Source organism: Thermobia domestica, chromosome 17, assembly GCF_964235325.1.
Source record: "Thermobia domestica chromosome 17, izTheDome1.hap1.1, whole genome shotgun sequence".
Taxonomy (NCBI): domain Eukaryota; kingdom Metazoa; phylum Arthropoda; class Insecta; order Zygentoma; family Lepismatidae; genus Thermobia; species Thermobia domestica.
This window is the reverse complement of record NC_137470.1, coordinates 174,405,920-174,423,630: the sequence shown is the minus strand read 5'-3', so window position 1 is coordinate 174,423,630 and position 17,711 is coordinate 174,405,920. Positions and strand designations below refer to the sequence as shown.

General features: G+C 37.0%; 1 protein-coding gene across 1 annotated transcript in view; it reads right to left on the bottom strand.

Annotated features, from left to right (window-relative positions):
• The window catches only part of LOC145674244 (ipis-1-like), a 75,193-nt gene that overhangs the window by 33,087 nt on the left and 24,395 nt on the right, over positions 1-17,711 (bottom strand). The window contains exon 3 of the mRNA XM_081744080.1: positions 992-1,014. Within this exon, the coding sequence (XP_081600206.1) occupies positions 992-1,014 (23 nt within the window). The remainder of the gene's footprint in view (positions 1-991; positions 1,015-17,711) is intronic.

Here is a 17,711-nt window from a genome sequence, read left to right as displayed (position 1 = left end):
TTACGCTTAGACTTGATCAGTTTCGGGAGAGTTACCATTTATCTCAGTGACCCCCAAACTATGGATTCCACACTAATATCAATAGTTTTGAGATTATTTTTACGTATCAACCCACTATCAACTCGTCACATAGTAAAAGCGCTCCCTCCCACTGAAAATGGAATCAATAAGTACGCCAGGAACTTTTACTTAGGGCTGAACCTATTAGGGGGATGTTCAAAATAAAAGGGGGTGTATTCACAAAGCAATATATTTTGTCAGTATCTCTATTTTGTCAATTATTTTAATCGAAACTCAGAAACAATGAAATCATATGTTTTACAAAACCTGACATGAGAATGTGTTCACTTCGTATTTTGAAGGGAATCAAATAAATCAGCAAACCTAACACATTTTTAAAAAAAAAAGAAATGATGCAATAAACATACGATACTGATTGATAGAATTGGATTTGAAAATGGAATTGGATTCCTTTTCTATCAAAGGGTGTGTAAGAAAATAGAATGTTAAAAGGGTGTAAAATCTGAAGGGAACTATCAAACTCTAAAATTGATAGGTTGTCTGCTTATTTTTTTTTTAAAAAAAAGCTGAATTTAAGCTTTCTAAGTTGAGCGGATAGTGAGATACTCATCTTTGTTTACAAAAATTTGGACTCCTCCCCGCTCCTTTTTGGTATACTATTATAATCGAAGTGATATGATAGCAATCTGAATTGCATTGAAGCCTAATACAAACCGAAAATCTTTTCGTTCTGCTTTGACGTTTGGCCATACATAAAATTGGATTTCACACACTATTAAATTATTTAATTAAAGATACTGTCATAAATAACTACATCAAGTAAGTTGTGTCATTCACTTCCCACTTGTTCTTCGAATAGAGGCAACCGTAACTTTGTTGTACGAGACTATATGCACATGTCTTTAATCTTTTCTGACAGAAAAGGGTACCTTTTGCTACTGGCTACACTGGGTTTACGCGTCTGACGTACCGTACTTCCATTTTGTAATCTTCCTAAGGTGAAACAAAGAATAAAAGCTTAATGAATCACCGAGTACTACTTGCATAATTTTGAATGAACTTCTTTGTAGCGTTTTGTAGCGTTTTTTGCGACTTTGAAACAACAAAAACTAACACAACTTTGTTGTCCTTTCGATCACCCATTTCACAATTCGACACTTACCGGACAATACTTTGTCCGCAATCATGTTAGTCTAAACGCTAGCTTGGGGCCGCGGTGGATCAGTGGTAGAGCGTTCGCCTCTGGTGCTTGAAGTCCCTGGTTCGCTCCTACCTCGCGCCAAGTGAACCTTCTGGTGAACAAACACCGCGTGTGTGAGTTTCCTTGGGATTCATCTGTTTCCTCCGACTTTCTTCATTCCACCATTTCATTCATTTCTCATCATCACATCTCCTTTAGCCTAGCCGGCAGAACCGTGGGACGTATAACTTAAAGATTTTATTTCATTTCTAAGTGCTAGCTTAAGCGACAAAGCTTTAACGTCATCATGGACAGTTGTCATATGCACTTGCGGTGGGGATCGTGAGCTTGTAATTAATATTTTTAGTGGAAGGAAAACAATCTGAAAATTAAAGAACAGCCGTTGATGAAAACTTGGTAAAATAAAATTTCGCAGTAAAAATATTACTTACCAAGTAACTAATATTAGTAAAAAACTTAGAATTTCCGTGAATTCCATGATGGACTACTGATCTGCAAAGATAATAATTATAAATGAATAAACAAAATAAAATAAAAAATAAAAGATGAAAATCAACAATTTATTTTGTTCATTATAAATCTATAATAACAGAAGAAAATGTCTATAGTTTATCATATTAGAAATCATTACTGTAAACGTTTTTGGCGAGCTCTAACACAACTACGATATTTTTACGAGGGAAGGTCACGAACTGGCTCCATTGAGATCCAAACGACACAATTTTGCTTGGATTTGATATGTTATAACTAGACGAATCCCAAAGTTGTACATGCCACCTGTCGGGATATTGTAAGTTAGAACATATTTTGTAATGTAAACGCTATTACCTGGCAGAATAGTTTGAACTAGATCATTTGTTTGGTAACGGTTCGGTAGATGGAAAACTATGCGAACACGTATCCTATCAATTTCAAGGGCACACTATTTGGGATAAAAAAGTTTGTCTCAGGGTCCCCCGCAGGGCCCCAGAAGGGGTCCAACTCAAAAGTTTCAAATGGCAAGGGGGTTAAACAACACATCGTTTGAGAGCTGTTGCGAAACGAAAGAAGATAGAGCAAGTCAAGACTCTCTACGAGAACTCTGTGCTAAATGGTGGTGGGTCAAAATGTAAACACAAACTTAACCGAAAAGTCTATGGCCACCTTGAATTCAAAATGGCCACTTTAAACCTATGTCGATAGGATAAGCACTCCAGATTGCCGAAGCTAGGAAAACCAAATTTGGCATGAATATTGATCAGTAAGCGTAGGCGACGAAAAGATACAATATATTCAAAAACGCGACATCTTGATTTTACAATGACGGACTTATTTATGTATGACGCAAAAAGGATAGAAAATGAAAAGCGGGAATTGCAAAGTAATAAGAAATAATCAAAATACTAAATAAAAAATGAAAAAACAGTAGTAGTCTCCCTTCTATGATGTTTTCAATCATCTGCTGCGGCGGTAAGACCTGACGCCTGGTGGCGACAACTTCTGTACTTCGGTCGGGTCACTCGTAGATCTTTTTATTCTAATGGGCCGAACAAATGATTCGAACAATGGGTCGAACTGCAACATAATTATGAGTAGTGATGTACCGGAAAAGGAAGACACAACTGAAATTGTTAAGTTTATTGATACTGTATATGGAATGTTACGTTGCTGCTTTATAATTATTGCTTGGAAAACCGGTTTATAGTGTTTAAATCGCTGTAATAGATAGATGCTTATAATGATGGTAATCTCTTGTCATCATCTGTCATCAGTTTCATCAACTTTCTTCGAACAGAAAAGCAGTAATTACGTCTTGTCCATAGTATGCGCCCATTCGACACGTTCCTATAAGAGATTACCATCATTGTAAGCATCTACCTATTATAGCGGTTTAAGCACCACAAACTGATTTTCCAAGCAACAATTACAAACCAGCATCGCAACATTCCATATACAGTATCAATAAACTTAACAGGTTCAGCTCTGTCTTCGTTTTCCAATAGAACACTGCTGACAATTATGTTGCATCTTCATTCATTCGAACCGTTCAAATAAAGATATCTATGAGTGACCCGACCGAAGTAGAGCAGTTTTGCCATCATGAAGCAGATCTAACCGTCGCAGCAGACAATTGGAAGAACATAGAACGAAGAATATTATTGTTTCTTTTCACTTAGTTACTATTTCGATTATTTCTTATTTCCTTATTATTCTTACTTTAATTTCTTACCCTGTTTCTGTCATAGATAAATTAGTCCGTTATTGTGAACTCAAGATAACTAGTTTCTGAATATTTCTTATATTTTCGTGACCCACGCTTACCGATCAACATACATGCCAAATTTGGTTTTCCTATCTTCACCAGTTTGGAGTGCCTATCCTTTCGACATAGGTTTTAAGCGGCCATCTTGGATTCAAAGTGACCATAGACTTTTTCAATTAAGTTTGTGTTTACACTTTGACCCTCTGTCATTTTGCACAGGCTTATCGTAGAAAGTCGAGACTTATTAAATTTTGTTTCATTTCACAACAGCTTTCAAACGATGTGCTACTTATCCCACCTTGTTATTTGAAACTTTTGACTTGGACCCCACCTGGGACACTCCGGGGACCCTGGATTAAGACATTTTTACTTTAAATTATTTTACTTTGAAAATAATGCCACAAGTGCTATCCTGTTTTCGCATTGTCGCATCGTTTCCAATTTATAGGGGTGCTCCTAGATTTTTCAATTAAGTTTTTTTTTAATTTTTTTTTTATTTTGACTCACCACCGTTTGCACAGAGTTGTCGTAGAAAGTCAAGACTTGCACCACCTTATTTCATTTCACAACAGCTTTCAAATGATGTGATACTTAACCCCTTTGCAATTTGAAACTTTTGAGTTGTATTCCGTCAGTGACCCTGCACGACCCGTGGGACATGATGTTTTCACTTTTTTAAAAAAATTTAAATAATTGTATTTTGAAAATAATACCACACATGCTTTCCTGTTTTCATATTTGTCTCACTGTTTCCGATTTAGAGGGATGGCCATAGGGTTCTGAATTAAGTTTTTGTTTACATTTTGACCTGCCACCGTTTTCCACATGGTTGTCGTAGAGAGTAGAGACTTGCTCCATCTTCTTTCATGTCACCACAGGTCCCAACAATGTGCTATGTAACCCCCTTGTCATTTGAAACTTTTGAGTTGTACTCCGTCTAGGACCCTGCATGGTACCCTGGGGCAAACATTTTTCCCGAAAAAAGTGTCCTTGAAAATGATAGAATACGTGTCCGTTCCGAACAAATGACCCGGGTCAACCTATTCTGCCTGCTAATAGCTTTTACATTTCAAAATATGTTCTAACTCATGATATCTCGCCCGGTGGCATGTATAACTTTGAGATTCGTCTATTATCAAACAAGTAAAATTGTCTCGTTCGGATTTCAGCGGAGCCAGTTCATGACCTTCCCTTGTTAGATGGATTCTTGCCTATACAAAGTAAGTCAAAATGATTGATCCGGTATCAGAAATGTATTCTCTGAAGTATAATAAACATATGTTATTGTAATACTTGTGTCAAGAAAGGTAAACTGCCAAAATTTTCTTCAAATATATCGCAAATGTTTTATATGAGCACCTCGCGTGACATGGCACACATCAAGCCGATACTCTATCACTTGTCAAACCTTTCATAGTATGTTGCGGTCAATATCACAATGGTTGCGAGCGAACAGATCATCCAATGCTTTTGGAACTGGTTGTACGTAAACATGCTCCTTTGCAAACCTCACATGAAGAAATCACATGGACTCAAGTCGGGGAAACGAGGTGGCCATCAAAGGAGAGAGGTCAAACCTCCGGAAGCGCACGGCCTATCCAACGTTGCTCCAATGTTTAATTTGTGATTGTTCCGAGCACTCTCATAGTAATGCACAGGGACACCACTGTTTGAAAAATGAAAACTGCGCTCTCCTCTTTAAGTTGTGGAAAAAGCTATTGTTGCATCATATCAAGGAAAAATGTCCTGTCACAGTACTTTCATGGAAGAAAGAAAGCCCATAAATATTTTCATGGGAAATGGTACAAAAAACATTCAATAAAGAATAATCACGCTCGTGTTTTACAATTTCATAGAGGTAAGCAGCTCCCCCAATCCTCATGTCATGCCTATTCACTTTCCTGAAAGGTACGGGGCCGCGGTGGCTCAGTAAAAAAGCGTTTAGCTCTGGTGCATGGGTCCTTGGTTCGATCCCAGCTCGCGCCAAGTGTGCTTTGTGTGGACAAACACCGTGTGGGTGGCTTTTCTCGGGGTTATCCCGTTTCCTTCCACTTTCTTCATTCCACCATTTCATTCATTTCTCATAATCACCGTCTCCTTTAGTCTAACCGGCATAATCGTGGGACGTAAAACTGAAAGATTTCATTTCATTTCATTTTTTTTCCATGAAAGGTGAAACGTTGCTTCATCACTGTAAATTAACCACTCAAGGAACCCACCGTTTTCCATTATTGCGAGGAAATCAGCAAAGAAAGACGCTTGCAAAGCAAAATCAGTGTCTTTTAAGTAGTTGCAAGCTGTAGTGTTTCATTTGTAAACGTTTTCACAGAACTCGCCGGACAGTTTTCTATGAAAGTTGAACTTCTAGCGCTTCCCGATAGGTGGATTTATGTGGACTCCGCACGAAACATGTGTGAATTCGTTCCACTGTTTCTTCCCAGTAGACGGATCAGTGTTGTCAATTTGGGGGAAACGTTGCTAAATCTAAGGGATTCGACTTCCAGGATAGCGACAGAAGATATTTTTTTCCGATTAGCCAATTTTTTGGTGATTTTTAAATGACAATTTGGCAACTTACTTACACGACTTTTATTCTGCGAACCACTTATCCTTCTGTAATCAAGCACAATTAGTCCGAATCAGTTTTCCTTTTGTTTATTCGAATCAGCGCGAACGTTGACGAGTTGGAAAAGTAATAGCACTTATCTTCACATTTCAACTTTGGTCACTGTTACCTCTTGCCCTCTAGCGAATACCAATTCCAACCTTCAATGTTCTTTAGTTTGTAAAGCTTCCGTTTAGAGGCACAAATAATACATTATCAACAGCAATCTGATTATCTGTAGAAGCGTGCGTGAGTGAAAGTGAACTGGATCTAGGATTTTTCTTTGTAAACTTTGTTTTGTTCGTTTTTTCTAAACTCATTTTTAATTCTTTCAAGTAAATTGATCATAGAGTAAAAATTAGGTCTAGGTATATTGTACTAAAATGAAATTATTGTTCGTTAAATATGTTTTTTCAATATATATATATATATATATATATATATATATATATATATATATATATATATATATATATATATATATATATAGAGAGAGAGAGAGAGAGAGAGAGAGAGAGAGAGAGAGAGAGAGATAAGACAGGACGAAATTCTACGAATAATTTTTTAGCCACTTTTCATCCAAAATTGGAGTCATTTCATCTCCCATTTAGCGACTATTTGTGTCAACTTGTTGGCAACACTGAGACGTACGGCCAGTCGTTTTTCGTTTGCTGATACAACTCGAATCTCTGAAATGTTCATATCACTTAAGAATGGCCTTTTCCGTCGGTGGGTCTCTCCTTCCTTTGGTACGGAAATGCCGTTGCACACTCATCATTGACTTGTTTACATGACAATCAAACACGCCGAAAAGTCGCTGTCCTTCAGTTGACGCCATTTTCCTTTACTACTCTCCGCTGACTCTTAGCGGTAGAAAGTGGAAATGCTTTGTGGAAACTAAACTTTAAACCTAACCTTTTGAAGCGCATATCTCTCAATAATATGTGTTTATGAGGTTTCACAGAATAAATTTTTGGAAAAGTTTCCATTATTTCTACCCACTGCGTATTATTAAGTTTCAAGTAAATTTATTCTTATTCAAATACCTTCATTTTCATGAAATTATTATTTTTATTGACTTTATCATCAAAACTATGCGAATAATTTTTATTTTAGTGTTACATTCATTTACATAATAATCAAGATAAACAGTTGGTTTGAGTAAACTAAAGCATATTCCGCTTCACTCCTTCATTGAGACATTATTAATTAATAACTAATTAATCGTTTAATTCATCTTCCTTTTCGTATATTTGTCCAATGTATATTGTAAAACTCTGTCCCATATAGGATGTAGGTAGAGCGAGGTAATAAAAAGAGTGTGCGGAATCGACTCCCACTACCGGCTTTTTATTATAAAAAATCCACTAATTAACAGTATTTTACAAAAATACAAACAAAGATGTTTTCTCTATACTTATAAGATTAGAAACAGGTAGTCTTTGACCGAAAGGTCGCAGACAGGATCTCCACAAAGCCCTGTAGCAGGCTAGGCAGAGTGGAGAAGGATTCCAGACAGCTCCGTGGCAAGCAGTGAGAGGGTTAGTGAGCACAGAGCCCTGTAGAAGGCTAAGAAATTGGGTGTAGGGTTCCCGACAGAGCCCCGAAGCTTCTAAGCCAGATGAAAGGGAAAGTCTAGAGTCCCGAAGCAGACTAGAGGCTTGGGGTTAAGTTACTCCTAATGTTCTGAATCAAACAATAGGAGTGACACCAGCGAATTGGTCCTGATCCGCTGTCGGCTGCCGAATGTATAGATCCCCAGACGGCTGTGGCGCTGCTGCTCCGATGTCGTCGACTGTTCGTGGGGGGAATCAGAAATCCGTCGTCTGCTGGTTGTAGTGGATCCATGTGGTGCATAGTATCTTCACGTAAAACCATGTGGTGGTGATTATAAACATAAACATAAAATGTTGTTTTACACAATACCACGTGGGATATTACAATATTCAATTATAAAGGTAACCAAGAAAATTGTCTCACTTTTTGTGGAGGTCGATGTTCAATTGGCCCTCACACAGTGAGTTGAATGCGAATGGAGACACTACCTAGCTGTGGCAGTTCAGTTACACCGTAAACTTATCGTCAGCAGTACGTAAGGACACCGTCAGCAGCACCGGTACTTATCGTCAGCAGCACCGGCAGTTCAGTACCGTCATCAGTACGTAAGGACAGAGTGAACATGGGACTTCCACAGAGCGTCATAAGATCGTGTATGCTGTACGAGTTCAAACTGGAGTCAAATGCCGCTGTGCGAGGGGGAAGATATGCGAGGCTCTTGGTGAAGATGTTGTGACTATAGGAACAGTGCAACGGTGATTTAACAAGTTTAAGGACGGTGACGTAGCACTCAAAGACGCATTACATGCCGGAAGACCAAAACATGTACAAAGTGAAGATCTTCGGGCAGCAGTTGAAAAAAAATGAAATGAAATCTGTAAGTTTTACGTCCCACGGTTAAGCCGGTTAGGCTAAAGGAGACGGTGATAATGAGAGATGAGTGAAATGGTGGAATGAAGAAAGTGGGAGGAAACGGGAGAACCCCGAGAAAACCCACGAGCACGGTGTTTGTCCACCACAAAGTTCACTTGGCGGGGGCTGGGATCGAACGCGGGACCCCAAGCACCAGAGGTGAACGCTCTACCACTGAGCCACTGCGCCCCCTCGGGCAGCAGTTGAGGTGGACAGTGGTCGCATGTGAGCAATTGGGACTACAATTCAGTGTGAGTGGAGAAATAATTCGGCAGTACCGTCATCAATCTGGCAAGCACTACAAGTTGAGTCGATGTGTCTCACATAATTTGATTCCGGACCAGAAGGCAGCACGAGCAGACACCTGTGTTTCTTTGCTTTCTCGTGTCAGGAAGAAAACATTTCTGGGTAGGGTGTTGACATGTGATGAGAAGTGGGTCCTGTACGAAGCTCCATGGCACCGTCATCATTGCTTAGCATCCCATGAACCGGCTGCTAAACAGCCGAAACCAACATTCAACAAGAAGAAGGTCCTCCTGTGTGTTTGGTGGACTGCTCGTAACATCGTGCATCGGGAACTGCTACCAGCTGGTCATAGCATCAATGTAACCGTGTACTGTCAGCAATTGAACCGTGTTCAATTAAAACTCAAATGCACTTCTGAGTCGCAAAGGGATCCTCCTGTTACAGGACAACGTTAAGCCCCAAGTGGCCAAAATGACCCGGGACGCCATTCTACGTGTTGGATGGGAAACACTATTGCATCCGCCATACTTCCTGAATACTGCGCAGTCCAATTTTCACCTGTTCCAATCCTTGGACTATCATCTTAGAGAATGCCAGTTCGAATCTCTGGTAGAGGGGTAAAATGTAATTGATACTTTCTTCGCTTGACGGCCCACCAAGTTCTACCGCGATGGAATCCATGGCCTTCCAGAACGTTGGTAGAAGGTCACGAATGCTGATGGGGACTATTTTCGATCTTTCAGGTACGCCTTAGGTGACATATCGATGTTCGAAGGTGGTGAGTGAAAGAGCGACAGAACTTTGTTGGTTACCTTTATAAATAAGATGTACATATCTTTTCTTGCGTGATGGTGGTCCGCAGCTCCAAACCCCCAGCGTTCATGTTCCGACACTCGAAATTAAGACCTGAACATGATCATGTTTCATATAAACGAGGGTAAGTAAAAAATTTTGACATAACTCTTGTTACATTGTTGATAGTGACATCTACTGTTTTTGTGTTATTAGTATGCTGTTGTGGTCATGCTATAAAAGTTTGATCCTAATTTCTTGATTTGTATCCCTAGCAAAATTGAGAATGTACGTGATATGGTTTTGTTAGAGAGACGAGTGACTATTGACACATCGTATGCAAATTAGTCATGGTTTCTGGTACAAATGTCCGACCAGAAAAACAGCTCGTTGTTCCTCTTTGGTGCAATCTTGTATTGGAGCGGCCGTGAGCTATCAGCAACAAAAGGAAGAAAATGGAGAAATGAGGATGAAACTTTCATACCATGGCAACAACAGCTTAACAATAAAATAAACGAACAATGTAAGAAGAATTTGTGAAAATTTCGGATAATTTTTGATTTACTCTCGTAATATTAACTTTTCGAACCTTACCACAATGTTAATCTTGGTTACACTGAGAAAAATCCGTTATCCGGACAGCAGTACATTATATAAATATTCGGAATACTCTTGCTTACTACAGAAATCAGCACTGAGCATACCTTATCCGTATGCTACATAGGCACTGCCCTTAGATGTTATTTCATGCCGTTGCAAGATGTCTGATATCTAACAGTCTTCCTTATATTACTTACGTACATGGATGTTACCTTGAACAGCTACATGTTATATATATATATATATATATATATATTTGTATGTGAGATCCTGGCTGCCTATATTGTTTCATACGGAAAGTACGTACACATGGAACACTTATACAGAAAGTATTATAAAACATGCGTTTTCAGTTATACGGGGGTGCGGGGGCATAGTGGTAGAGCGTTCACCTCCGGTGCTTAGGGTCCCTAGTTCGATTCCAACTCGTGCCATGTGGACTTTGTGGTGGACAAACATCTTGCTCGTGGGTTTTCTCGGTGTTCTCCCGTTTCCTCCCACTTCTTTCATTCCACAATTTCATTCATTTCTCATCTTCACCGTCTCCTTTAGCCTAACAGGCATAACCGTGGGACGTAAAACTTAAAGATTTCATTTTTTTTCAGTTGTACGTTTGCTGTACGTTAAGTCAAAAAACTACAGGATTTACAAATGTAACATACGATTTCGTTCGTTCGTTCATAGCTAGTCATAATGACTAGCACCCTTTTAGAGGGTAATGCCCTCTCTTAGGGAAGAGTACTGCATAAATGGATGATTTAAGGGATAATGTGAGGGTCTCACAGAAGTTCTTTATGACATTATAATAACTTATAAGGTGTTAAGCATGGGCGTACGAAGGGGGTGGGTCCTGGGGGTCCGGTCTCTCCCGAAATAGCGACTATTTTGTAAATGTAGACTACTTTTTGGGGCAATTTTAGAAATTTTCCTATAATTTAGCCTCAAATTGCATTTGGACTCCCTGTAAAACGCTTTAGACTCCTTCCCAAATAAACTCCTGCGTACGTCCCTGGTCTTAAAGATCTTTCCAGCATACGATTTTACGTATGCTACATACGATTTTTTCAGTGTTATAACAATGAGTTTCATAGTTCACTTAAGACATAAATTATCGTTGTGAGTGATTTTTTTTAATCAAAGGAAATTAAATGAATAAAAATTATTTTGAATAATATGATTTGGTTTTGATTGAGGAATACGTATTTCTTATCCATATTACTTTCGCTAATTTAGAACTGTTTGCATATTCAAGCTTGCGCACTATGAGGTAAATCTTTGTCTCTTCTGACCGTAAGAAGTTGTTTTATTACTTTTTAACGTCTTTAAACGTGCACTTCTGTAACAACAGTATTTCTTGAATAAATGCATAGATTTTGTGATTTATCTAATAAATATATGTAAATATATACGTTAATATTTAATACGGTAGATAATGAAAATAAAATAGCCACTTTTAACAAAAAGCGGACTTCTGAGAGAAGAGAACAAAATATATATTTCAGAAAAAAAAATCATTACCTAATTATAATTATCATTAGCTACATGCTGTATGCAAATATGATACAAATGAGCAGTGATTAAAACAAAATAATAGTAACTATAATAATATATTAATGTTATACTAATTTTATATAAAACTACATGAGCTGACATAAATTGAAAGGGTACTTCCGATTAACATGGGAAGTTGAAATTTGGCATGATTGTAGCATTCCAGGACTAACTAACAGGAAAATTTTCAAAAGTGAATATTTTTAATTTTCAAGGGGTCTAAAGGAGGCATGAACAAATTCCCCATGTTATACAAATTGGCCTTTTTTTACGTATAACCTCATGTTTTAGATACTTAAAATTGGAATAAAAACTTGACGTTCGGTATGCTTATACAATTTCGTTAGAGTTAACTAAGAAAATCACCAAAAATAAAAAAAAAAATTCCATCTGTAGAGTGCTTTTATGGGGAACTGAAAAATCTTTCCCATGTTATTTATATGGGACATCTTCTACACCCCAAATTGTTTAGGCACTTCCGGCATAATTAGAATGATGAAATTTCACATGGTTCTAGCTTTCCAGGAAAAATCCACATACAAATTTCCAAAACTGAATATTTTTAGTTTTTAAGGGATCTAAAGGAGGATGAAGAAATTCCCGTCTTATTTAAATGGGCGTTTTCTTGAGATACAAAATATTATCTTTTAGATAGTTGAAATACATAAAGAAACTTGAAATTCGGTAGAATTGTGGGTTTAAGAGGTGCGAGGCCGTAGGCAGAGTAAACTCGCGAGTCAGGGGACGAAGCCCCCAGCATAGCCAAATTCAGGAAATGTAATTAAAGAGCAAATGCAGGAAATTTAGTCATGATGCAAAGGCCGATATATGAGAGATGCGAGGAAGTAGGCCGAGTAAACGTGGGAGCCGTGGGTCGGAGCCCCCAGCTAGCCAAAAGTTAGTCAAAGTATGTAAAATGAAAACGAAACGAAATATTTCAGTTTAACGTCCCACGATTATACCCTTTAGGCTAAGGGAGACCATGATTAAGGCAATCTAATGATTATGGAAGAATTGGTGGAATTGCAAAGAGGGAGGAAACGGGAGTACCCTTAGAAAACCGAGGGACACAATGCTTTTCATCATCAATTTACCTGGCCGGGAATCGAACCGTGAGACCCCACACACGAAAGGTAAATGCTCTATCACTGTGCCACCGTGTCACCGTAGTAAGCAAAAAAAAAAAAAAGAACAATAAGAGATATACAAAATATGTACATATATAACAATTTTCAAGTATAATAAATCTGGAGAACATATAGAAAAAATACAAAAATAAAAGTAAGTAAATGTAAGTTAAAAGATAAATGAAAGTCAAGAGAACTTGAAAATAATTTCAATAATAATAATAATAATGATGAATAATGCAGTAGTACAAAAGACGTTGAAACAGGATCTTGAAGTTATAGGAATTGAAGGAAAACAGCATGGGAAAAAGATACAAAGAAAGCCTCATGTAGGACGCAAGGAGAATTATAATAAACACACAGAGGAAGTGATACACTTAGAAGTCAAGTACATTCCAACTTCACCTGCTCATATAAGAAATAGAGAACACTACAATCCCTAATACTACCACTACTACTACTAATCTAATAATAATAATAATAATAATAATAATAATAATAATAATAATAATAATAATAATAATAATAATAATAATAATAATAATAATGCAATGTCGTGTTATAGTGTGAAACTAAGACTTCCGAAGTATGCGAATTCAATAGACAAACTTGAAATAGTGCATCTAGAATTACTCGATCTACTAGAGTAATAACTTCAAAGGTGAAACCTGTTCCTCGGAAGCTCAATCCACATATATATACAGGGTGCTACAAAAATGGGTCACAGTATTTTGAGACCAGATCCCGCGCACTAAAATAATCCCGAGTTATAGGGTGCCGAAAACGTGAAACAAGTGAAGTTTGAAAGTTCATAACTTCACTATTATGCGACCCATCGTACTCAGATCAAGACATCACTGAGAAACTTGTATGCGAACTATCCAAATAACCATGTTTAAGAATGCTCTAGCACTTGCACACCGATTTTTAGAGAGGTAGGTGGAGAGTGATCAAGTACACCCAAACAGCATATGTAGCATTGCTTGTTGTCTCTTACCTGTATTTCTTCTATAGTGATTAACGTTGAAACCGGAAATAGTTAATTTATCTACTTTCAGTTTCCATGGAGTCTTAATGAAGGAGATGAAACCTAATCTTGAGACGCTAAATGGATTGCAAAAAATAGCATATTGATAGCATTTACCGTTTTCGCTGTACGGAAATCAGTTCTGAAATCGGAATAGTAACTATGATTCACTTCCGTTTCCAGTAGAGTAGTTACGGTATATTGACTCAAAACGCTGGGTCCTTTGCAAATGCTGCTTCTCGCTGGCCGTTACAATTTTCATTCTATGGTGAAAAACGTTGAAACTGGTACTGAAACCGGAAGTAATAATAAATTTCAACCACTTCGGTTTTAGCACACTGCTATGGATAGCCACGATAAGTTGTCTTGAGCCGCTAAATGAACTGCTTCTCGCCATCTATTACCGTTTTTGTTCTGTGGCGATGAACTTTGAAATTTTAAATGATTAATTTGTACCACGGCCAGTATGAATAGAGACTTAACGCAGGAAATGTGACACTTAATCGATTGTAGAAAACCGAATTTTGACATCTCTTAACGTTTCTGCTCTGATACCTGTTCACAGATCAATTGACGAACGAACAAAGCTGACTCATAAGACTTCCGATATTTATGCATAGCATAGTATGGAAGTCCAATATAAGGAAAATAATACGTTATTAATTCCTTCCTCGTACAATCTCCTGAAGAGCTTTGCAACAACACTTCTAACACAATTTTACTTTAATTGTAGAAGCCATATCAAAAATTTAAAAAAAAAACTTAACAGTGTAACTCTCATACCAAACATTTTAGGAATATCGCATTTGCTATAGATAATTTCAACTCTTATAGTATATATACACATTTCTCTTGTTTCTGAGGTGTGAACAACAGGGCCCGGCCCTAGGCAATTTTCTACCTCGTGCAATGATATCATTTTCCGCTCCCACTTTCTCCAGAAAGAACAAATCTTAAAAGCCACGATTTTAGGTATGGTATCCATTCATGAACAACAAAGGGCAGGGAAAAGGCACTGGCACTCAGAAAGGCCTAAACACTACAAATAAAATCTTCGTTGTGTCTGTTTTTTTTTATTTTAATAACAACCTATTCTGTTACTGAAAGATAAAGCAAAAACACCTGCAGAGGAAAAATGGTAATTCTTTTTATAGAATTCAGTATTGAGTTTCAATCTCAATATATGAGTTCCCAATTCCAGTGCAACTAGCTGTTTTATCTTCATTTGATAATTTTCCTTCTACATCTATTAAAAAAATAAAAAAAGAACTTCTTTCCACCTTCAATAATAAGGAACTTGTTTGTGGCAAAGACAAGACTAGTTTTCATATGAAAACTGTGATAACTAACTAAATGGAACAGGTGTGCGCTACTGTTTGAGACTCGATTTCCTATATTTGACAACAATCAAGCAATTCCTGCTGGGATTTGTTTGACCAGTTGCTTTAGCACTCTCCATGTGACCTTAAACTAATACGACCGAAACATGATTTATGAATGTAGTATTCAAATAGAAGGTCAGCTTAGTAAATTAAACTACCATCATCATGAAGTCTGTTTCCAACAAGAAATATTTATTTTAAATAAAATATTTATGACAGATTTTTCCGCCCCATGCAAGTGCATGTGTTGCAAATATGGTAGAGCCGGGCCTGGCGAACAATTGTGTCCACCGAAATAAAAGTAATGTTGCTCTTTTTAACCAACTTATATGTACTTAAAAACTTATATCTTGGAAAGATGCTGTATGTGAATCTTTCGCATGTACAGTATATTGATACAGTAACTACGTGGCCTTAGATGTAACTTCAAAAGATAATGATACGTAATATGGCAAGTGTCTCCAAGTGGCCAAAATTTAGCAATTACCCATGAATTTTTACTTTGCAGTAGGATTGTCAACTGGACGGTATTTCACCGGCTTGGCCAGAAATATTGTTGCTATTTTGGTTAAGGTCGGTGGCCGATACAAACTTCTTACCAGACCCTTTATGACCGATATTTTGAAGCCTTTAATCCAGAGTAAAACATCGAACATCGAAGTTCTTCAACAGTGCCCTCACAAATACAAATTTCCCTTGTATTAAGCATTTTTTTTTATCTATGGCAATTGTTTTCAGTTTTATGTAGTTGAAGTATAATTTAAAGATTAAATTTCATTTTGTAGATGCAAAATTGTCACGTGCGGATTAATATACTTTTGTTCATCTACTTTGGGTATTTTAAAGAAGTGGCAGTTACTGGTAAATAAAATAAAATAATAAATTCTGACTTTAGTTTCTCATTTCTACCATAATGTATCAATTAAGCTTATTAGTGAGTGTACTAATGATATGTAGAATACTTTTGTTCATTATAGTACACTTTTTCCATGGATGAGTCCGAAAGAGATACTTCACATTTAGGCCGATATCATTGAAAGATTTGAGGGGACGCACAGTGGGGCGAAAACGCAAAAAGCTGGCCAAAATATGATAACTATATTCAAATTGAATGAAATTTAGTATTAAGGGGTTATTGAGGTTGCTGATTACGATTCTGCAACTAAAGTTGAAAAAACAAAATGGTGAATCCAAAATGGCGGAATAAAATTTGCAAAAGTCGAAAAAGTCGTAGAAATGTTCTCAAAACTGGCGATAAAGGGGTTATTGGGGTTGCTGATTACGATTCTGCAACTAAAGTTGAAAAAAACAAAATGGCGGATCCAAAATGGCGGAATAAAAAGAATGTTAACATACTTCGTAATTTTCAAAATGTATCTTTAACAACATTAACTTTTTTCACATATTTTGATGAACAATTACTTATTACTTACCTTCTTATTTATTAGAAATGTATTATTACTTAAATGACACAAATTTTTGGTATTTGATTCGGTTATGATAACTGCAACGGCTTGTCACTGTAACATTAAATGAACAATAATTAACATCAACACGCTTCGTAATTGGCACGTTTTGGCAGCTACGTTTTTGTCGATAGCATTTATTAATATTCAGACTACCATTCTACAAAATATGAACGTGGTGCACGAGGGTGCACATAATGTTTTCAACACTTTAAGTTAATAAAATATATAAACAATGTGAAAATTTTGCCTGACTTGCGATTCAAATTATAAACTATTACATCATTATTATTAATTTTTCATTTCATACACTTATTCTACTTACCAGTACGATATAGGAAAACTTTACAGATTTAAAAATTATCAACGCGTTCGAATATTACAACCGTTTCAACGGACGCGTCACAATTCTTCTATTGTTCTCTACGCATTTGACCTGCTGTAGGGTCTACTTAAGAGTGGCTCAGGTAGTCGGAATAATGTAAAAACCCTATTCTATTTATGGATTTGGGCCCTGCTAACACCACTCTAGCCAAATACATTAAAAAATTCCTATATTACTAACTTTCGTTTTTTTTTTTTTTTTACTTTTGGCCAGCTTTTTGAGTTTTCGCCCCACTGTGGGACGCCGGTAATTTAATTTCCAGAGTTGGCAACCCTACTTTCCAGGCGCAGATAAGTAACGTGACATTAAGCAAGTAATGCATGCATTTTAAATTCAGTAATTACAAAATAACCGCTACATTACTAATGTTCCAAATCACACGCTTATTTTTTCCAGCTTTATTCGAGATTTCACAAATAAGACTTCATTACTAACCATTAGCCAGTCGCACGGAAACAAAAATGAAAAAGAAAATAAAAAAAACACCATTAACAGCAACCAAAACATCTCGGCGCCATTTGCAATGACTAACCTGTAATCAGTTTGAAAACAAAAGCGAAACGTTATAGCAACACTTTCTCTTTTTGATATTTCCAA